This window comes from Mobula birostris, chromosome 14 (genome assembly GCF_030028105.1).
Source record: "Mobula birostris isolate sMobBir1 chromosome 14, sMobBir1.hap1, whole genome shotgun sequence".
Classification (NCBI taxonomy): Eukaryota; Metazoa; Chordata; class Chondrichthyes; order Myliobatiformes; family Myliobatidae; genus Mobula; species Mobula birostris.
In genome coordinates this window covers 53,482,072-53,505,777 of record NC_092383.1, presented here as the reverse complement: position 1 = coordinate 53,505,777, position 23,706 = coordinate 53,482,072, and the positions used below count along the sequence as shown (strand labels likewise).

Genomic DNA, 23,706 nt, shown 5'->3' with positions numbered 1-23,706 from the left:
TCCACCCTAATTTGCCTCAAGACAGCAAACACCTCCTCCTCTGTAAACTGTATAGGGTCCATGACTTCGCTGCTGCTTTGTCTCACTTCTATAGACACTGTGTCCATCTCCCAAGTAAATACAGATGCAAAAAATCCATTTAAGATCTCCCCCATTTCTTTTGGCTCCACACATAGATTACCAACCTGATCTTCTGGAGAACGAATTTTGTCCTTTGCAATCCTTTTGCTCTTAACATCTCTGTAGAATCCCTGAGGATTCTCCTTCACCTTGTCTGCTAGGGCAGCTTCATGCCTCCTGACTTCTTTCTTCAGTGTTATCTTGCATTCCTTATACTCCATAAACAACTCGTTTCTTCCTACCTGCCTATACCTGCTATGCACCTCGTTTTTTTTCCTAACCAGGGCCTCAATATCTCCTAAAAACCAAGGTACCGCAAACCTTTTTATTCTAACAGGCACATACAAGCTTTGTACTCTCAAACTTTCAATTTCTGAAGGCCTCACACTTACCAAGTACACTTTTGCCAGAAAACAGCCTGTACCAATCCCTACTTGCCAGATCCTTTTTCTGATACCATCAAAATAGGCCTTACTCCAATTTGGAATCTCAACCTGTCAAACAGACCAACGCTTTACCATATTTACCTTGAAACTAATGGCATTATGATCACTAGATGCAAAGTGTTTATCTACACAAACTTTTGTCACCTGCCCTGTCTCACCCCCTAATCGCAGATCAAGTATTGCACACTTTCTCATTGGGACTTCTATGTACTGATTAAGGAAACTTTTCTGAACACATTTAACACATTTGACAAACTCTATCCCATCTAATCCTTTTACAGTACAGGAATCCCAGTCCATGTGTGAAAAGTTAAAATCATTTACTATAACAACTTTATGTTTCTTGCAACAGTCTGCAATCTCCCTAGAAATTTGTTTGTCTAAATTCCACGGACTGTTGGGTGGCCTGTAATATAGCCCCATTAACATGGTCATACCATTCTTATTTCTCAGTTTCACCCATGAAGCCCCACCAGACGAGTTCTCCAGTCTGTCCTGATTGAGCACTGCCGTGACATTTTCCCTGAGTAGTAAAGCTACGCCTTCCCCTTTAATCTCTCCTGTTCTGTCGCATCTAAAACAGAACCCTGGAATATTGAGCTGCCAGTTCTGCTCCTCCTGCAACTGTCTCACCAGTAACTACAAAATCATGCCTAATATCATAGCTTTAATATCGAAAGACCAAATGATGCTGTAAACTAACAAGACATCAATGTGTGAGTGAAAATGTGCTAAATGCACAATAGGTCGGGAAAAAGAAAAATAAGCTCTTTCTTGTTGCTATATGGCAACTGTCAAAACACAATATTGAATTAAGCACTTGGAGATAACCCACATTTCCTGCTAATGTCAGAGCTGCCCAGTTTTGATGGATATTTCACACGTATGCTAGCTCAGTTTAGCTCTCCACCGATGCCACCTGATCTGCTGTGTATTTCCAGTGTGCTCCTTCACTTCAAACGTCCAGCAACTGCTGTGCTGTGTAATCTTGGAACTGGAAAGACAGCAAGGAAGATTTACAAGGACGTTGCCAGGACTAGATGGTCTGAGTGAAAGGGAGAGTTTGCAGGTTAGGAGAATAACTTCAATTACCATTCAACTATGCAGCCAAAAGAAACAACGTTTCTCCAGGGCCAAGGTGCAAAACACCAACAGCACATAACACAATCAGCACATATGGTTACAAAAAGAAAAATATTCTGTAGCCCAAGTCCCTGAGTGGCTGACTGTAGATTAATGGTAACACAAACAACAGGAATTCTGCAGATGCTGGAAATTCAAGCAACACACATCAAAGTTGCTGGTGAACGCAGCAGGCCAGGCAGCATCTCTAGGAAGAGGTACAGTCGACGTTTCAGGCCGAGACCCTTCGTCAGGACTAACTGAAGGAAGAGTGAGTAAGGGATTTGAAAGTTGGAGGGGGAGGGGGGAGATCCAAATTGATAGGAGAAGACAGGAGGGGGAGGGATGGACAGATGATAGGCAAAAGGGGATACAAGAGGATCATGGGACAGGAGGTCCGGGAAGAAAGACAAGGGGGGTGGGACCCAGAAGATGGGCAAGAGGTATATTCAGAGGGACAGAGGGAGAAAAAGGAGAGTGAGAGAAAGAATGTGTACATAAAAATAAGTAACAGATGGGGTACGAGGGGGAGGTGGGGCCTAGCGGAAGTTAGAGAAGTCGATGTTCATGCCATCAGGTTGGAGGCTACCGAGACGGAATATAAGGTGTTGTTCCTCCAACCTGAGTGTGGCTTCATCTTTACAGTAGAGGAGGCCGTGGATAGACATGTCAGAATGGGAATGGGATGTGGAATTAAAATGTGTGGCCACTGGGAGATCCTGCTTTCTCTGGCGGACAGAGCGTAGATGTTCAGCAAAGCGGTCTCCCAGTCTGCGTCGGGTCTCGTCAATATATAAAAGGCCACATCGGGAGCACCGGACGCAGTATATCACCCCCATCGACTCACAGGTGAAGTGTTGCCTCACCTGGAAGGACTGTTTGGGGCTCTGACTGGTGGTAAGGGAGGAAGTGTAAGGGCATGTGTAGCACTTGTTCCGCTTACACGGATAAGTGCCAGGAGGGAGATCAGTGGGGAGGGATGGGGGGGGACGAATGGACAAGGGAGTTGTGTAGGGAGCGATCCCTGCGGAATGCAGAGAGAGGGGGGGAGGGAAAGATGTGCTTAGTGGTGGGATCCCGTTGGAGGTGGCGGAAGTTACGGAGAATAATATGTTGGGCCCGGAGGCTGGTGGGGTGGTAGGTGAGGACCAGGGGAACCCTATTCCTAGTGGGGTGGCGGGAGGATGGAGTGAGAGCAGATGTACGTGAAATGGGGGAGATGCTTTTAAGAGCAGAGTTGATAGTGGAGGAAGGGAAGCCCCTTTCTTTAAAAAATGAAGACATCTCCCTCGTCCTAGAATGAAAAGCCTCATCCTGAGAGCAGATGCGGCGGAGACGGAGGAATTGTGAGAAGGGGATGGCGTTTTTGCAAGAGACAGGGTGAGAAGAGGAATAGTCCAGATAGCTGTGAGAATTCTGACATGTCTATCCACGGCCTCCTCTACTGTAAAGATGAAGCCACACTCAGGTTGGAGGAACAACACCTTATATTCCGTCTGGGTAGCCTCCAACCTGATGGCATGAACATCGACTTCTCTAACTTCCGCTAGGCCCCACCTCCCCCTCGTACCCCATCTGTTACTTATTTTTATGCACACATTCTTTCTCTTACTCTCCTTTTTCTCCCTCTGTCCCTCTGAATATACCCCTTGCCCATCCTCTGGGTCCCCCCCCCCTTGTCTTTCTTCCCGGACCTCCTGTCCCATGATCCTCTCATATCCCCTTTTGCCTATCACCTGTCCAGCTCTTGGCTCCATCCCTCCCCCTCCTGTCTTCTCCTATCATTTTGGATCTCCCCCTCCCCCTCCAACTTTCAAATCCCTTACTCACTCTTCCTTCAGTTAGTCCTGACGAAGGGTCTCGGCCTGAAACGTCGACTGTACCTCTTCCTAGAGATGCTGCCTGGCCTGCTGCGTTCACCAGCAACTTTGATGTGTGTTGTAGATTAATGGTAACTTGTCTTGGTCCAGCTTGTTCTTCCATAGAGTGAACACCGGAGGGCAGCAGTGATGGGAGGGGCCAGCCCCTGATCCGGTTTGGCTTCCCGCGCGCCCCACAGAGGCTCTCCCACACCACCTCGGCATCTCTTCTCCTGGCTGTATGCAACAGGCCACCCCACCGTTTGGGCCCAGATCCTACTACAACCAAGGCAACGCAGCTCTCCTGCCGCCGGTCTGTCCAATGAGCCAGTAAACAAGACTTGCAGTATTCTATGTTACTAATATCCAGCAGGGTCTTGCAATCCCAGTAAAAACGCCCACGTCAATCACCCACTCTGTTCGTTGGATTGTGCACTGTCTCAGCAGAATGGTACGCAGCAAGTCCAGGAGACAACACCACAACAGTATGCAGTAAGTCCGGCTCCATCACTATTGAGCAACTCGTTGATGGGGTAGGCCTGCAGTAACTGATGTTCCAACAATGACTTGCGATTGTTAAAAAAAAAGGCATACTGAACGAACATATCCACCCTTGATCGGACCCTGTGTGACCGCTGCATCCAAGCGCACTGCCATCTTTCCGGAGGATGTTTAAAATGATGAGAAAGTGAGCATAAAGAAAGTGGGTGGTAACAGTCTTTTCCTCAAGGTAGGGGAGTCCAAATCAGAGGGGCATAAGATTTGGATGAGAGGGGAAACATTTAATAGGGACCTGAGGGGCAACTTCTTCACACAGAGGATGGTGAGGCAGGTAGAACCCCTTGGATAGGCACACGGAGGGGCAGGGATGACAGGGATATGCGGCAAATGCAGGAAATTGGGTCTAGCTGGGTGAGGATCGTGGTCAGCATGAATTGGATAGGGCAAGAAGCCTCTATCTGTACTGTATTGCTCTATGACTCTGGAACTTAAAACACACTTGCCTTCTCACTTCCCCAAATACAAAACATGAACATCCCTTCTCTCTCCACATCTTAATTAAATAAATAAATAAATAAAAACAAATTAAACAGAACTGCTTTGCTCCAAAATTGCTGTCTTAAAGGTAGCTTCTATTTCTTGTTCATCTCCCCTACATAAATATTGTTGCTTGTTCAGTGGAAAATCATTCAGCATGGAATCAGGCTCTTTGGCCTACTGACCATCAGGCACTAAGCTGATTTTATTCACCCCAGGTTTCCATCAAACTCCAGATTCTACCAGTTGCCTCCTACAGACACACTAGAAGCGACTAAACTGACAACTTGCACGTGGAGGAAACTGGAACACCCAGGGGAAACAGGAACATTTGGAACAAACCCACATGGTCACAGGTATAGTGTGCAAATGCCCTGGTGTTCAGGAGTTATGCTGGGTTAAGATCTTAAGGTTAGCTTTATTTGTCACATGTCCATCAAAACTTATAGTGAAGTGCATTGTTTGCGTCAAATCAAATCAGCGAAAGTAATGCTCGGGGCAGCCCGCAAGTGTTGCCAACCTTCTGGTGCCAACACAGCCTGCCCACTAACTCACTAACCATAACTGTAAGAGTCTGGAACGGGGGAGGAAACCCATTTGGTGACGTGAAGGATGTACAAACTCCTTGTAGACACCAGCTGGAATCTAACCCCAATCTTACAACCGCAGTATATGGGGATGCACTAACCACTATGCTATGGTGCCACCCACTTTCTGGAGCTCTGAGGGAACAGCTCTGCTAGTTGTGTCCCTGTGCTACCTTTAACATACCCATATTCCTGGCTACACACATCACCTGGGATCCATTTCTGCTATCATACCCCCAAACCCACCCCCACCATCCCATTCCAGGGAGAGCTGGCCAATCTCAAGGAACATTCACAACCCTAAGGCTGAATCCAACAGAACTTGAGATTCGAGTTTGGGTTTCCTGAGGTAACAATCAAAATATAACTCTGCAGAACAGACACTGCACAGATTACCCTGAATAAAAATGATTTGCAATGTGCTGGGCTTCCTGGAAAACTGCCTGCAGCAAAACACAAGTAATGACTTGAAGTCATATGATAGCACCATCTAATTACCGTCAATTGATCAGCTCCACATGTCTTACATAAACATCACATGGCACTGAATTTAAACAGATCCACTCTAAATCTCCTGACAAATCAATTGAATACAGAACAGCTTTCCTTTATTAAATATATAGGCAGGTGGAATTACAATGTTTTTGTACCACATATTTATACAGGACATTACACTACTCTGTCAATTAAATTTTACGTTAAGATACTGTACCCATCCTTCCAGAAGAGAATGTCAGTAGAGCTGATAACTTCATATTGATCATACTGTAATGTAGATTAATATCCTGATAGCCATTAAAAAGCAGGGCAAGCATCAACTTCTCTCCAGCTCTCCAACTAACCCTTTACTCATAAATTATATTGGATAGCACTTGAAACCCATGCCTTCTTGGTGCAGTGGACAAAGGGTTTTGCGTGTTCTGCCTGTTATAGCCACAGTGACCGGCCTACGCATAGCATACATGTTAATATTTCAGCACAGGTGAATATTGTGAGTGGATTGAAGCAGTTAAAATAAATCTGCGCTCCATGAAGGTAGTCTGTAGCTTTAAAGAAAGTTTGATTACGGCTACAGCAGATGTTGGTACACACTTTACAATGGAGGCTGACCTGGGAAACTGTGAAGACTGGTGCAAGGGACAAACAAAATGGTTCTACGTTTATGAAGCTGCCCTAGAGGCCTTGGTGGAAAGAAGCACAGATGTCCAGAATTTTCAGGGATGTGGAGGCTTGGGAAAGGATAGGAGGTCAAGAAGGTCAATGCCAGGAATAAGGCCTGGGGGACCAAGACGTAAGACCACTAGAAGCTCAGTGGCCTTATCCCCAGGGTGCGAACCTGTGAAATTTGTTGCCACAGACGACCGTGGATGTGAATTCATTGGGTATACTTAAAGAGGAGGTTGATAGGTTCTTGATTAGTAAGGATGTCAAAGATTACAGGGAGACGGCAGGAGAATGGGGTTGAGAGGGATAATTCCGTGATTGAATGGTGGAGCAGACGCAATGGCTTAATTCTACTCCTATGTCTTGTGGTTTTGTGCACATACCATTGGCACCACAGATGATTGCCAGTTGAAACCAAAATGAAAGCACCCTGGATTCTGGGCACTGTCCTGTAAGGGTCACAGGTCAAGGTGTGGGATTCTTTCAAGTCATTTGCAGTCAATGGCTCCCCGCACCATGGAGGTCCCAGTCTCTTCACAAAGAGTCTTTGGGAGAGACTCAAATGTAAATGGCCTGGATGAACCAAGAACTTTAGAAACCCCATATATGCTGCAGTTGATGACTTCTTGAGAGAAATATCACTAGCTCCAGTTGGGCAGGGGCCACCATTTATTGCCACAGTCACCTTGATAGCCACAGGCAATGTAATGTTTGCTTTGCTCCAAGGTTGTATCTGCATTTGCAGCAGGTAAAATCAGAATCAGGTCTATTATCACCGGCATGTGACATGACACTTGTAAACTTAGCAGCAGCAGTTCAATGCAATACATAGTATAGAAGAAGAAAAAAAAATAAAACAATAATAATTAAGTAAATCAATTACAGTATACATATATTGGTGGACATGGTGGAGGATTACAAATACCTGGGGTTACGAATTGACAATAAACGGGACTGGTCAAAGAACACTGAGGCTGTCTACAAGAAGGGTCAGAGCCGTCTCTATTTCCTGAGGAGACTGAGGTCCTTTAACATCTGCCGGATGATGCTGAGGATGTTCTACGAGTCTGTGGTGGCCAGTGCTATCATGTTTGCTGCTGTGAGCTGGGGCAGCAGGCTGAGGGTAGCAGACACCAACAGAATCAACAAACTCATTCGTAAGGCCAATGATGTTGTGGGGATGGAACTGGACTCTCTGACAGTGGTGTCTGAAAAGAGGATGCTGTCTAAGTTGCATGCCATCTTGGTCAATGTCTCCCATCCACTACATGATGTACTGGGTGGGCACAGGAGTACATTCAGCCAGAGACTCATTCCACCGAGATGCAGCACAGAGCGTCATAGGAAGTCATTCCTGCCTGTGGCCATCAAACTTTACAACTCCTCCCTTGGAGAGTCAGACATCCTGAGCCAATAGGCTGGTCCTGGACTTATTTCATAATTTACTGGCATAATTTACATATTACTATTTAACTATTTATGGTTCTATTACTATTTATTATTTATGGAGCAACTGTAACGAAAACCAATTTCCCCAGGGATTAATAAAGTATGACTATGACTATTGAATAGATTAAAAATTGTGCAAAAAACAGAAATAACATATATTAAAAAAGTGAGGTAATGTTCATGGGTTCAATGTCCATTTAGGAAATGGACGGCAGATGGGAAGAAGCTGTTCCTGAATCGCTGAGTATGTGTCTTCAGGCTTCTGTATCTCCTACCTGATGGTAACGGTGAGAAAAAGGCATGCCCTGGGTGCTGGGGGTCTTTAATAATGGACGCTGCCTTTCTGAGACACCGCTCCCTAAAGATGTCCTGGAGAGGGAATTCTGATCGAGCACAGAGCCTCATTCCAAGGGTCAAGTTGCAACAATACTCTCTGAACAGTTTGGAACACCATGGGGTCATAGGGAGAACATACAAACTGTTTACGGGAATTGAATTGAACCACGATTGGTGACTGCTCATGCTTTAATAGTGTTACTCTCACTATTATGCTACCATGCCTCACCAAAAACACTCCTGTTCTTTTGAGTTCTCCCTCAATTCAATATGACACGATGAACACACTGCAGCCCTCTTGACTTATACTTAACAATTTTAGGTAATCATCCCTTTTCTTTTCTTTCTTACTATAGTCCCCCCCAGGCATACGTGGAGTGTGCTGTGAACATACTGTATGCCAACATCAGTGAACTTGAGGCCAGGTATCCGGAGGCTTTGCTCATTACAGCCGGGGACTTTAACCAGGCCAACCTCAGAAAGGTGCTGACAAAGTTATACCAACATGTCTCCTGCCCCACTAGAGGCCGGGATATACATGACCACTGTTACACAGCAGTCAAGAATGCCTATCGTTCGTTCCGTCCCACAACCTCACATCGGAAAATCGGACCATCAGGCCGTACTCCTCCTCCCGGCTTACAAACAGAAACTGAAGCGGGAGCTCACGGTGTCAAAAGTAGTGTCGCCTTGGATGGAGGAAACGGATGAGGTCCTCCGTGACTGCTTTGAATCGGTGGACTGGTTAGTATTCAAGGACTCGGCAGCTAACCTCAATGAGTATGCCTCAGCTGTCACGGACATTATTTGGAAATGCACGGAGGACTGTGTGTCTTGCAAGATGATCTGTGTATTCCCTAACCGGAAACCTTGGATGAATTATGAGGTCAAGTCCCTTTTAAAGGCTAGAGCTGTGGCTTTTAGGTGCGGGGATACCAGTCGCTACACGGAATCCAGGCGTGAACTCCAGAAAGCCATTAAGGGCGCCAAGAGGCAATATCGAGCCAAGTTGGAAGCCCAGGCTAACCAAAGGGATGCCAGTAGACTATGGCAGGATCTAAATGAGATCACTGGGCGCAAAGAAAAGGCTGGGAATATCAATAACTGTGGCGCTTCTCTTCCTGACGAACTTAATGTATTCTACGCAAGATTCGCACAGAAGAGGAGAGTCCCACTCCCTCCGGATGAACCGGGCCTGGTGGCATCGAGATTCATCGTCACCGAGGAGGACGTTAGAAGGGCCTTCCTGAAGATAAATCCAAGGAAGGCGACAGGCCCAGATGGCGTCCCTAGACGAGTTCTCCGGGCCTGTGCAAGCAAGCTTGCTGGAGTGTTTGCTGACATCTTCAACTGCTCCTTGCTTCAGTCTAAGATCCCCTCGTGTTTTAAGAAGGCAACGATAATCCCAGTGCCGAAGGAGAGCAAGGTGGCATGCCTGAATGACTATCGACCTGTGGCACTGACATCAATTGCTATGAAGTGCTTCGAGAGATTGGTTATGGCACACATCAACCACAGCCTACTGGTCAACCTCGACGCTTTGCAATTCGCCTACCAGAGCAACAGGTCAATGGCAGATGCCATCTCCCTGGCCTTACATTCCTCCTTAGAGCACCTGGAGAATGAAGACGCATACGTAAGGCTCCTTTTCTTTGACTACAGCTCTGCCTTTAATACCAACATTCCAAATAAGCTGATTCCTAAGCTCCGGAACCTGGGTCTTAGCACTCAGATCTGCAGCTGGATCTTCAACTTCCTCACAGACAGGACCCAGGCTGTAAAAATAGGGAACAAGCTCCCCTCTACGATCACTCTGAGCACCAGTGCCCCACAAGGCTGTGTACTCAGTCCCCTGCTGAACTCACTGTACACCCATGATTGTGTTGCCAAGTTTCCATCCAACTCGAAATATAAGTTTGCTGATGACACAACAATTGTAGGCCGTATCTTGGGTAATGATGAGTTTGAGTTCAAAGAAGAAATTAAGAACCTGGTGGCATGGTGCGAAGACAATAATCTATCCCTCAACGTCAGCAAGACGAAGGAATTGGTTGTTGACTTCAGAAGGAGTAGCGGACCGCATGACCCAATTTACATCGGTGGTGCACAAGTGGAACAGGTCAAAGCTTTAAGTTCCTCGGGGTCAATATCACAAATGACCTGACTTGGTCCAACCAAGCAGAGTTCACTGCCAAGAAGGCACACCAGCGCCTTTACTTCCTGAGAAAGCTAAAGAAATTTGGCCTGTCCCCTAAAACCCTCACTAATTTTTATAGATGCACCGTAGAAAGCATTCTTCTAGGGCGCATCACAACCTGGTATGGAAGTTGTCCTGTCCAAGACCGAAAGAAGCTGCAGAAGATTGTGAACACGGCGCAGCACATCACACAAACCAATCTTCCATCCGTGGACTCACTTTACACCGCACGCTGTTGGAGCAGTGCTGCCAGGATAATCAAGGACACAACCCACCCAGCCAACACACTTTTCGTCTCTCTTCCCTCCGGGAGAAGGCTCAGGAGCTTGAAGACTCGTACAGCCAGATTTGGGAACAGCTTCTTTCCAACTGTGATAAGACTGCTGAACGGACCCTGACCCGGATCTGGGCCGTACCCTCCAAATATCCGGACCTGCCTCTCGGTTTTTTTGCACCACCTTACTTTCCATTTTTCTATTTTCTATTTATGATTTGTAATTTAAATTTTTAATATTTACCAATTTTAACTATTTTTAATAATCCAGGGAGTGGGAAGCGCAGAATCAAATATCGCTGTGATGATTGTACGTTCTAGTACCAATTGTTTGGTGACAATAAAGTATAAAGTATACTGTAAATTATAAACCCCAAAAATCATTTGCAAGAATGTTACCAGGACTGGAGTGTTTGAGAAGTACGAAGTTGGATTAGGCAGGACATTTTTCCCTGGAGCCTAGGTGCTCAGAGCAGACCTTTCAATGGTTTATTGAATCATGAGGGGGACAGATAATGGGAATAGCTACAGCCTTTCCCACAGAACTGCTATGTCCAAGGTTAGAAGGCACAGTTTTAAGGCGACGTGACGGGGATTTAAAAGGGACTTAAGTGACAACATTTGCTGCAGAGAAGGTCAAAAGTTCAAGGTAAATTTATTGTCAAAGAATATATATATGTCACCATATACAACCCTTCATTTTCATGAGGTCATACTCAATAAATCCATAACAGATTAATAGCCATAATAGAATCAATTTAAGACTGCACCAACCTGGGATTCAACCAGTGTGCAAAAGACAACAAACTTCAAATACAAAAAGAAAGAAATAATAATAATAAATAAATAAGCAATAATTATCAATAACATGAGATGAAGAGTCCTTGAAAATGAGTCCATAAGTTGTGTGAACGTTTCAATGATGGGGCAAGTGAAGTTGAGTGAACTTATCCCCTTTGGTTCAAGAGCCTGATGGTTGAGGGGTAATTACTGATTCTGAACCTGAAGGTGGTGACTACTTGGAACGAGGAAGTAATAGAGACAGGTACAATTGCAATATTTAAAATGCATTTGGACAGGTACATGGATAGAAAACCTTTAGAGGGATATAAGCCAAATGCAGACAAATGGGACGAGCTCGGTTAGGTGACTTGTTCAGCATAGACAAGCCGGGATGAAGGCATGTTTTCCTGCTCTATGATTCAACTCCCATCCTTTGCCAACCCTTGCCCTGAAGCAAAGGTTTCCCATTTCAATCACTTGTACTACTCAATTTTTCACCTCAATTTATCTTAAAAAAAATTCTGCAGTATCTGTGAAGTTGTGTGGTGTTAATGTTACTTTTAATTACACTTATTTGGGAGCTTGTTATATTGTTTCATGGAGCAACTTTTGCTGGAATATTCCTGGAATCTCCTTAACCAGTAGCAGCACTTTTAAAGGGGCCTCCTGGAATAGGTCCCAGTCCAGCACCAAAAGATGCATGGATCTCCTTTCCTGTGTTTTTTTTTAAACTTACTGGCGTTCTCAAATGTCCTGGTCTCTGGACACACATACTTGCTTCCAGTTGGCACTCCCTTTCTCTCCTGGAAGGCCCCAACCTCTGAGAACTCCGGTGAAAGACCCAGTCTCTGAAACTCTACCTCCTGTGTCCTAAAACCCCAATTTCTGAGTATGAGTCTATTTCAGGTTCAATATCTTAACCTGTGGAATCCTCACCAATTTCCCAATCTCTTCCATGCTGATCAGTCCTGGTATATTATTCAAGGATGGACAATCGGTGGCCCATGATGAAAACAAAAGCTGGTGCATAGTACAGTAATCTTTCAACAGACTTGCAATTGTGCAGATAAATATTTGGATCAATTCACCCCCCCCCACCCCCCCACCCCCCCGGAAGCTGATAGCCACAACTCAAATGCTCCACTTAATAAAATGTCCCAAAGTCATATTGCATAGGTTTTACCAAATACGATACTGACACCGAAGCCCTACAGGAGATACTAAGCTGGATACATGGTTGAAGGAGTAGTTTTGCAGGAAGCTGCTACATTAGGTGCCAGATGGTGATAGAGGTTAGGGACAGAATTCCAGAGTTATGACTCATGCTGAAGCATCAGCATTTAGTGTTTGTTGTCTTTTATTCTGAAATTCAACCAGCCAATACCTATCATTATATCTTCAGCATGTTGTAGTATGAGATACATATATATATATATATATATATATATATATATATATATATATATATGGCTTGGATATTTACTCTTTCATGTTTTTCTTCTCTGATTCAGAGCTACTGATGCAGACTTGCCTGACCTATTAATATTTCTATATTAATATACAAAAGCAGTTTGCTTTTGGATTTCTAAATGCACAACAAGTTAATCATGCTGCTAAATAAAATGCATCAGCACAGACTTTAAGTGTAAAAGGTTTTTCCAGCACAAATGTTGAAAGGGATGATGTTAAACTACACTGAATAAATGTTTACATAGAGCTAGGCTCAAAGTTAATGGGGGTCAAGGCCGATGACAATGCATTCAATAGATCCAGGATTCACCCTCAAATGTACATATGCTCTGTATTGGAACGGACATGCAAAATCAGGATTAGCTTATTTGGGTTTTCGAAAAGATTAATCTTTGTAATTCTGCGCGCAATATAAATACACAATCTGAAAATTACTGTAAGTTACTCAATAGGATTGCTATATTTTGCTGAGATTTATTCCCTTGTTTGGAAATGAAAAAAAATTAGAGCAATTCTTTGTCACTTATTCCAAATTTCCAAAATGGATGAAAATAGAGGACCTAGAAGAAATAGTCTCCCTTGCTTCAAAAGATGTGAGTCTCCACTTGTAGTTCCCTCAGCACCGCCCCCCCCGATACTTCTTTAATTTACTTTGTTTTCTTTTTGTGGGAATGAACAGCATGTCATGACTGCTTGCTGGCTGACTATCCTTTGGAAAGAAACTAGATCGGTATTTACCGAACTTAGTTCTGGACAAACCAACCTTGATCAAATCATCCTTTATGATCCCTCCTCCCACCTCTATCCTCAAAATCTTCTGAAATCTGTGATTCCAACCAAGCTTAGCCATCAGATTTCTGGCAGGCTTCACTGATTATTTCTGTTTCCCATTATGTGTGGGAATGGTGTATGAAATTGTAAATCCAAGGTATTTCCATAAGTCATTACATCAGATTGCTCAGCTCCAAGGCCCTGTTTCTTGCAGTTGTCTGCAACATCTCAATTTGAGCCAGCCACTCACCAACACATGTTTTCCCATCTGAGTGCAGGGCAAATTTCAGGTGGCATCCACACTTCGGGCCTTGATCAGTGTCATCACACGTGTGCTGGCACCCCCCGTTTCCATAGTTACATGTCACTGCAGAGAGAAAATACATTACTGTCTAGATAAGTGCTGGAGAGTAATAGTAACTGACCCCCAGCCTCACAAATGTGTTAAAGAACATATTTTGAGATCCTTATCTAACCACGGCCACAAATATTGCCTTTTATAGTTGAGAAGCAAACCAGCTTGGGAATGTCTGTTTTGGTTTATTTTATTTAAAAAATACTACTTGTTATTTAAAAAAAACTGATATAATCTGGAGCACATTTTCAATTAATTAAAATAAAAGCAATCCAAGTAATTTTTGTGAGACATTTTCTTGGAACATTGATCTCCTTGAGAGCAACTCCATTCTTTAACATTCTTTATCCTTGCATTTCCTGTGGATCAAAGCCACATCACTGAAATGGTGAAATCACAATTTAAAAACAAGTTATTGGAGCCTTTAAAGCTCCAGATTTGTATTATTTTCCTTCCCCTTCCTCATCATCTTTGCCTGAACCATACAGAGCCCCCACAGATATTCGTGGCCAGCAAGGGTTCTAGCTTTTGCTGCAGTTACCCACATCAACCAGGAACTTTAATGCCTCAGCACCATGTGGCAAGGTATCACTTCACCACTGTGCTGAAACTTGATGAGATGTTTCCGTCCTCTGGGTATATTCTGTCCTTTTTTAATGCTTAAGTGCAGTAAAAGGTTTGATAACTTTTATATTTTATTGATGCAAAGGGACATTGAAAAGAATTGGAGAAAAGATTTGGCTTAAGGCTTTTAAAACAATGTCACAACCATTACTGACCATCAGCTGTTGGAGACATTGAGATAAGGTTGGATAATGTCCACAGAAGAGAAGAAATCGGTTTGGGAGTCTATGCTAAATTTGAAGACCTACTGTGCAAGAGGTTTTGAAGAGTTTCAAAAGCTCTGCCTTTAATTTATTGCCCTACACTGAGAAGGAGAAACTTAACAGGGACTGGAACTATAGAGGAAAGGATCTCAGGAAAAAGCAGTGTGGCTTGCCCTATGGGATCGTGTAGTATATCTCTCCCTTAAAAGGGCCATAAATGGTGTAGGTTTAAGTGTATGATCTCTGTGAAGTCCAATGAACTGATGGAAGAAAAACCTTAAAATATAGTTTGCCCCTACATGGCTACAACATCTTAAAACTCCTCATCGTGCTTTTGAATCTGTACTGATCTCACCTCTCTGCACTCCCATCTCTCTTTTGTCCCACTATTGGATTAAAACTTTGTTTATACAAGCGAGTTTCACAGCAGGGGATCCAAGATTGTAATTTGTTATTTCTGAGACAGATGGCTTCTGTCCGGTGAAACCCGGGAACATCTTGCTTTACTCTGTCAATATGAATGCAGTAATCCGAGACCATTGGATCAAAGGACATGCTAGAAAGACCCAGTTACCATAATTTAGAAAAACACTCCTTTGCTCCCCTTATTCTACAATCCCCAAAGACTGCTATTAATTAAGACTGCTGGCTATTTTGCAAAGTATAGATTAGCCAAAGGGTCAGATATCATCTTTACAAATATCTACCAGATGACAACAATATTTTAAAAATATCTAAAGGATAGAATGTGCAACAGATCTATCATCATTATTTAAGAAGAGCTCACACCCAAAATGATTATCTTTGTTAAATTTGTCTTTGGTTCTGGCATAAATGGAAAATAGATGCAGGCAAATTTACCCAGACACCAGGATGGGGCAGTAGTGGAGCCGTGTAATCACCTCACGATCTTCCACCTCATTTTTTCTCTCATGTACCTGTGGTACATTCTAGAATTTGCTGAATTACTTTGGTATCTGATGTTGAAGGGTTCGTTCTCTTCTCTATGTTATCCTATTCCTTAAGTTTAACACTGGTGCAAAAAGCCATTAAAATGGACAAAATTGGGAAACAGATCTGTATAAACTGAATCTGAGGCTATCATTAGCTATTAAGGGGGATGTATGTTACACTGGAATAGGAGTACCTCTAGGGATTCAAGGACAATCAGTATTCCAATTCCATTCACGCTCCCCTTGATCCAGATCTCTTACTAACAGTCCTCAACGTTTCAACTCAGCCTGTCTTGAGGACGAGAGTTCCAGAAAAAGGCTTCATATTCTTCTGGTTTCACCATTTATGGACCATCAACAATTTTAGAATTAAAGTAATTTCTTAGTGTCTATGCAATTGATTCACCTCATTCAACCCAAACTTGAAATAGTACAGGTAATGCTTATGCAATCCCACAAATTAATCCTTTTAAGATCGGTATCATTTGGTGACTCTTTGCTGCTGTCCTGTTTACTGCAAGACTAGAGATAGGCTCCTCTCCTTCATACATAAAGTATTCAATCCGATCCAATCAAACAGATCTCTATCTTTCCCAAAGTAATTTTATTAATTCCACTCCCAAATTCTTTTGCTCTTATCTTTCATTGAACAAAGGTCCATGGATATGTTTTACCACAACGTCAACAAGCAACTGAATGTTTGAAAGGATCATAACAAAGATCTTTTGCACTTGGACACATGAATTTTGAGTACAGTAAGATTGGTTGGAATGTAATACACATACATCTTTGTAGATTATCTTTTCATATTTATCACCAGCCTCAATTTTACAATCAGTGCTCTCATCTCTATACTGCAATCCAGCCCCCCACAGCAATCTTCCAAGCTAGGGTTAAAAGTGTGACCTTAATGCTGTAGATGTCTAGAACCATCTATTGAATGACCCACTGAAAGAACACCTTAAACCCACATCAGGCAGATTGCAACTAGCAAGGTCTTCAATGTTTCGTCAGACTACAGTGACTGAGTACGTTCCAATGAGAACGTTGCAATACAAGTGATACCGAGCCACAGATGATGCAGGAAGTGTAAGGGAACAGTTAAAACTTACACTTGCAGTCCCTTTGGTTCTTTGTGAGTTCAAATCCAGGTCTGCATTCACAGGCTATTCCTCCCTTTGGAGTTTCCCGACAGATATGAGCACATCCATGGTTTTTATTCATGCAGTTCATTCCTTCTGCAAAGAACCATATAAAAAAAGGATTCCACCAGTGTGCTATGAACAAATATAATGCAACAATGACATTGTTTTTTCTGGGAATTACAAACAAACACAGCCATGATAAACATCTTAGCCCATCATCATTGAAATGCAAAAACTATTTTACTTTTGTTTTTTTCTCGGCAGTGCTTTTCTCAACATTTCTTTCTCGTGAAACCACAGTTTTGATGATACAAAGTTCTAAGAGGATTACACAAACTTAACTGCTTAAGTGGGTAATCTTCATTAGAAAGCTTTGGTAACAAATGTCATTCGGTTACTCACTTTTGAGCATGTATATCTCTGTGCATGTATGTGCCCCTAGCTGTCACATTCAACAATAGTTCTCTGTTTACTCATGACCAAAAGCTGCATGCACATTTCCAGGAGAGTTTGATGAACACCAATCAGGAGGAATCTTCAACACTTTACTGTACTGTTGTCCCTTGCCCCAATCACCCAACTTCCATGCTAACCCGTCGCACATTTGGTGATGATACTAAACTCAGACAGGTTTTATAAATTGCAATAGTAGGTAAAAGGACAGTTATTGTACAGAAAACACCCTGGAACTTAAAAATACTGTTTCTCATATCCATCTTGTTCACCACTTTTTTCTCCTGCAACTGCACAAGGGAAATTCTACACACCTTAATGAATTAATTTTAGTATTATTGTTCTATTTTAATCCATGTAAAGATCTTAACAATAGTACAATATAATCAGTGTGCAACTAAAATCATTTGAATTGAGATGTAAAACTTGAAATGGAAAACATGAAAACAGGCAATTTCACACTGAATCAGCAAAACGGCCATCGCTGGGGCAATCCTGCTGCTAATCCATAAATCTTTTCAGAGAACATTGTGATGTTTTTAAAAACTACAGCAGGATTCCGTAAAACAGAATAGGTGATTAGCTTAGCCTGCCTTTCTGCCAACATCCAATGTGGTTTGAAAGGTTTGCTGCATAATGAAAATGGACATTTCCTGCAACTTACTGTTCTTGGGGGTTCTTTGTTATAAAGTGTGCCGAGTTAGTGTAGGAGTGAGGATACATCCCCACTTCCTTCTGAGTTTTTTCCGCTGAATTCCTTAAGCATTTTAATTTTCAGATGAATGATGTGGAACTAAATCCCACCATCTGCGCCCACATCAGTTTCTTTCACTAATCATTCAAAGTCCAACACTGCTTCCATTCTTACACTTAATCCTTATTTCATTATAACCTACCGAAGCTTAAAAATATGATTAAGTGGAATTCAAAAATATGAATCTTCCCTCACATACTGTGTCAGCCCATTATCCTCCAGACAAATACTCCAGCTGAGTCAGTGGTGGAGGCAGACACACTAGTGAAATTTAAGAGACTACTAGACAGGTATATGGTGGAATTTAAGGTGGGGGGTTATATGGGAGGTAGAGTTTAAGGGTCAGCACAACATTGTGGACCAAAGGGCCTGTACTGTGCTGTACTATTCTATGTTCTATATTCTCCTAAAACTCAGAAATCTCTTCTCTGCCTAACTTGCTCTGTACCATCTCCAACAACCATTAATTCCATAATTCCAGAATTTACTGAGGTCACAATCATTTGACGGCATTTTTAACTTCTTATAATCATTACCAAGGCAAGACATATTAGAGTTGGAAACCAATATTAACCATAGGGAGAAGTTGCTGAAAACTGCTGAGATAGGTCCTGTCTACACCAGCCACCCAGACTGCTGGAATTCAACGTAAAGCCACTCAACACCACTGAAGGTTTGCCATGCTAGTGATCATGGCCTAAAAATCCTCAGGTACTTCACCAGTGATCTCTTTTCCTTTATAAGGTCATGGAGGGGAATGTTCTGCAATGATTCAAAATTGCCCAGTTGCACTAACATTAAATTTAAATTCCTTAGTATTAACACATTGGATGGGCTGTCCTGGACCCAGCAATAGATGCAATTGCAAAGAAGGTGGCTGGTGTCATTACTTTCTTAGAAGGTTAAGGAGATTTGGCTTGTCACCAACCAGTCCAACACTGTTGGAATTATCTTCACTGGTTGCATCATGGTCTAGCACAGCAATTCAAATGGGGTGGGAATGTTAGAAGCTGCAGAGAGTAATGTATTCAGAGCACTGCATCATGGGCACATCCTTCCACACCACAGGTAATACACACAAGAGGTGCTCCATCAAGAAGGCAACAACTATCATTAAAGGACCCCTCACCTGGGCAATGCCATCTTCTCATAGCCACCGTGGGCCAGGACGTACAGAGCCTTGAGGTCCCATGCCACCAGGTTCAAGAATAGTTACTTCCCATCAGCCTTGAACCAAATCAATTCACACGACCCAAATCACTACAGATTAGCAACACTGTGACCACTTTGCACTACAATGGATTTTTTGTGCTCCTTCTTGTGTAATTCTGTATAAAATGTTTAATTTACAGTATGTTTTTCTTGTGAACTAATGCTCTAAGCCTGTGATGCCACTGTGGTTCTCATGCACTGGTACATGAACACGTACTTGTGTAGAAGATAAGAAACTCAGCTTTGACTATGCCTCCCAACTCTTCAACTGATGAAGTTCTCAGACAGCAAGGTTATGTTAACAGTCGGGCATGGGCTAGAAAATGCTGACCATTTTTATCTCCAGAGTATCAATCTCTGTTTGATGTCCAAAAACATTACCAAAATCAGATCTTCTACCAACATCACCAATGAACAGAATCTTAACTAACACACCACATATATAGCACTGTGACACCAGGTCTGAAGTCTTCTGATTCAACTTCTGATCCCCTCGGTCTTTCCTCATCTGTAAGGCTCAAGTTAGGAGGATATGAAATACTCCTCCCTTGCTTGAATCGGCTATGCTCCCGCAATACCTAAAAAAAGATTAAGACCATCCGGAACAAGGCAACCGTTTTTATTGCTATCCCTTCCCCTTCCTAAGCTCATACTGTATTCCCTCTATGGACAGCACAATATGGCTATAGAGCATACCAACTACATTGCAGTTACTTGAACAAAAGCATTTCCAATACCGCGATCTTCTCCATAAGCACACACTAACAACATAAATGGGAAATTCCCAGTCAATTCACCCATTATCCTGACTTGTAAACGTTGATTACTCGCATTCTAGAACTTCTTATGTACTGTGCTAGTACTTTCATTGTAGTAGTTTATAAGGAGTCCTTTAGTACATAATACCTGCCAGAACAGGTGATGAAGAAGTATGAGAAGGTAAACCATCCAACGTCATCCTCACCAACCAATCTGTATTGATGTCTATGTAGCAAAATGGATTCATTCATTACATTAAAAGTGGCCAAATGCAATGGATATAGAGATAAATATTGGCCTGGCAAATTTTGCCAAAAGCTTTAGAAAAACATGAATTACACTGCTAGCCAAACTGTTACAATCCAGATGTGATACTGACATCTATTTGAAAATATGCAAAATGCCAAGGGCAGCTTATCCTCAAATCTGACCCAGCCAGTTAATGACTGATCAGTATTTAGTCCACCATCGGTAAAATGATACAGCGCCATACTTCACAGGACTGAACAGCACCCTGGTATAGGCTGACAAGTAACAGATGCACTCTGTACGTACCAGTAAGTAACCACCTCCATCAAGGAGAAGCACAGTAATTGCCTTTGATATTCAGCAGCACTAAGGACAAATCCCCCACCACCATCATCTTGGACGACACCATTAATCAACAGCTCAAGAGCTTAACTGGCCGTCTGCTGCAAGATGTATTGGCATCTACCGTAATATTTCCTATAAATAGTCTGGTGCTAAACATTATTAAACGATGTTGCAGTGAGGTGCCTTGGAATATTAAAATTACATTAAAAACTACAATAAAAGTGGCATTAAAGTTTACTATCAGCATTGTTGAACCAGCCACATCAAGGTTACAGCTACAAAGACAATGAAGTCTATGATATGTGGCCTACCCCCTGAAATCTCCATCTCCACCATCTACAAAATGCAAGTCAGACATAGATAGAATACTCACCTATTTTTCCTGAATGGATACAACTGCAACAATACTGTACTCGAGCAGTTCCACACCATGCAGGACTGAACAGTTTGCCTGAATGATGCCTCTGACACTAAGCTCAACATTCATTGCTCCAATAATGGCAGGAACAGAGAGATCTTGGTGTCGATGTCCATAGATCACTCAAAGTTGTTGTGCAAATTGACAGGATGGTTGAGAAAGTATATGGTGTGCTGGCCATCCTTAGTCAAGGATTGTGTCCAAGGGCCATGAGGTAATGTTGCAGCTCTCTAAACCTCTGGTTAGACCACACTTGAGGTATTGTGATTCCGTCCTGCGGAAGGGTTTCGGCCTGAAGCTTTGACTGTACTTTTTTCCGTAGATGCTGCCTGGCCTGCTGAGTTCCTCCAGCATTTTGTGTGTGTTACTTGAGGTATTGTGCTCAGTTTCGGTTGTTTCATTATAGGAAAGATGTGGAAACTTTAGGGAGGGTGCAGAGGAGATTTACCAGGTTGCTGCCTGGATTAGAGCATATTGTATAAGGAAAGGAAGAGTGAGCTAGGCCTTCCCTCTTTGGAGTGAAGCAGTATGAGAGGTAACTTGAATGTCCTCTACTCTGCTGTAATGTTCTATGTTCTAATATGTAGACCATAAGATATAGAAGCAGAATTAGGCCATTCAGCGCATCAAATCTTCTCCACAGCTGATTTATTGTCATTCTCAACCCCATTCTCCTGCTTTCTCCCTGCAATTTTTGATGCCCTGACTAATCTAGAAGCTATCAACCTCCCCTTTAAATATACCCAATGACTCAGCCTCCACAGTCTCCCGTGGCAACGAGTTGCACAGATTCACCACCCTCTGGACATTATGGGAGAAATGAACAACACATGGAACCAGATTTGGGGGAGCTTTAGCAATCATTCTGATTTAAGTGAGCAAAATATTGTAAGCATTGGAGTTCTGAAACATGAACTAAAATATAAGAAATATGCAAATAATCAGTCGGTGTTCGTGAAAGGAAACCCAGTTTAACACTTTGTTTATAATCTTTTGGGCAACTTTCTTAGAAATAATCTAGAATTTATGCCCTTTAATCTCCCGAATACTGCAGATGCAACTACTAGTAGAAGAGCTATGCTATTTTTGCTTTAACTCTTTGAGTACTAAGTATTAAAGCCATTCTTTCTGTACTTTGAGCACTGAAGTCTCCAATATAACTCTTCACATTAAAAATTCTTCTCATGACTATAAAATTATAAATCCTTACATCTTAATCAGAACAGTTGATGCATGTAGTGTGTTGGCATGTGGCCAAGTGGTTAAGGCGTACATGAACTAGTTCGAGCCTCAGCTGAGGCAGCTTGTTGTGTCCTTGAGCAAGGCACCTAACCACACATTGCTCTGCGATGACACTGGTGCCAAGCTGTATCGGCCCTAATGCCCTTCCCTTGGACAATATTGGTGGCGTGGAGAGGGGAGACTTGCAGCACGGGCAACTGCTGGTCCTCCACACAACCTTGCCCAGGCCTGCACCCTGGAAACCTTCCAAGGTGCAAATCCATGGTCTCAAGAGACTAACAGATGCCGATTATAATCAGAACAGTGATGAAGATATAAAGATTAGGCAATAACCAGCAGGCAAACACAATCTCTAATCAGAATTATTACACGATCAGGAAGCAAACAATGGTTACTCTAGAGTTAATCTTTCAGGTGCCAGCCTACACTGGGATATCGGGGGTGGAGAGAGTTAGCACCCTTAAGTATCTGGACATCTGCATACTGAATGACATGCTGTTGGCCCAGCACACAGTCGCAATCATAAGGAAAGTGTGTCAGCATCTTTACTTTCTTAGGAGGTTACAGGGATTCAGCTTGTCATTGAAGACTCTAACAAACTTCTCCAGATGTACTGTTGAAAAACTGCTGACTGGTTACAGCATGGTTTAGAATGACGATCTGAATGCTGAGGAACATAAGAAGCTGCAGAGTGGTTGACTTAATACATCACAGGCATGTCCCTCCCCACCATTGGTAGTATCTACAGGAGAAGCTGCCTCAGAAAGGCAACAAGAATGCCCACCCCCTGGACCATGCATTTGTTTATGCAATGCCCTGGTTCATATTGTTACTGTTATGCAGCATGTATTTCATTTTGTGCTGTTCTGTGCAAGCTGCTTCTTTTCAGCTTATGCTTGGGTTATTGTTGAAAATAAGAGATGATGAGAAATGTGTCCCATCCAATAAGGATGGTCAGATTAAGGGGAGGTTTCTCTGGTGAGGGACACTAAGGTTGGGCTTGGGGCTTTTATTCAAGAGGAGATGAAGAGAGAAGACACTGGGGAGAACTGGTTGTAGCATATGATCCGGTGGAAGACCCGTTTGTTCAAGATGGATTGCGAGTGATGTTCGGAAGACGGTGTGAGCTTTCACGTTGACCGAGGGCTCAGCACGTGAGTGACAGGGAAGTTCAAGATGGATTGCGAGCGACATTCGGAAGGTAGTGTGTGCTTTCACGTTGACCGAGGGCTCAATGTGTGAGTGACAGGGAAGCTCAAGATGAGCTCCAACTTGTGCACATTTGACTGTTTAATTAGAATGGGCCCTTTTCTTTTTGTTATTCTTTACTAATCCTTCAGTTAAGGTACATAAATATAATTCCTTTAATCCTATACAG

General features: G+C 42.8%; 1 protein-coding gene across 1 annotated transcript in view; it reads right to left on the bottom strand.

Annotated features, from left to right (window-relative positions):
• Positions 1-23,706, bottom strand: part of LOC140209904 (signal peptide, CUB and EGF-like domain-containing protein 3) — a 373,983-nt gene that overhangs the window by 120,007 nt on the left and 230,270 nt on the right. The window contains exons 5-6 of the mRNA XM_072278560.1: positions 16,864-16,989; positions 13,867-13,983 (exon numbers count right to left, since the gene is read on the bottom strand). Coding sequence (XP_072134661.1) covers positions 13,867-13,983; positions 16,864-16,989 — 243 coding nt within the window. The remainder of the gene's footprint in view (positions 1-13,866; positions 13,984-16,863; positions 16,990-23,706) is intronic.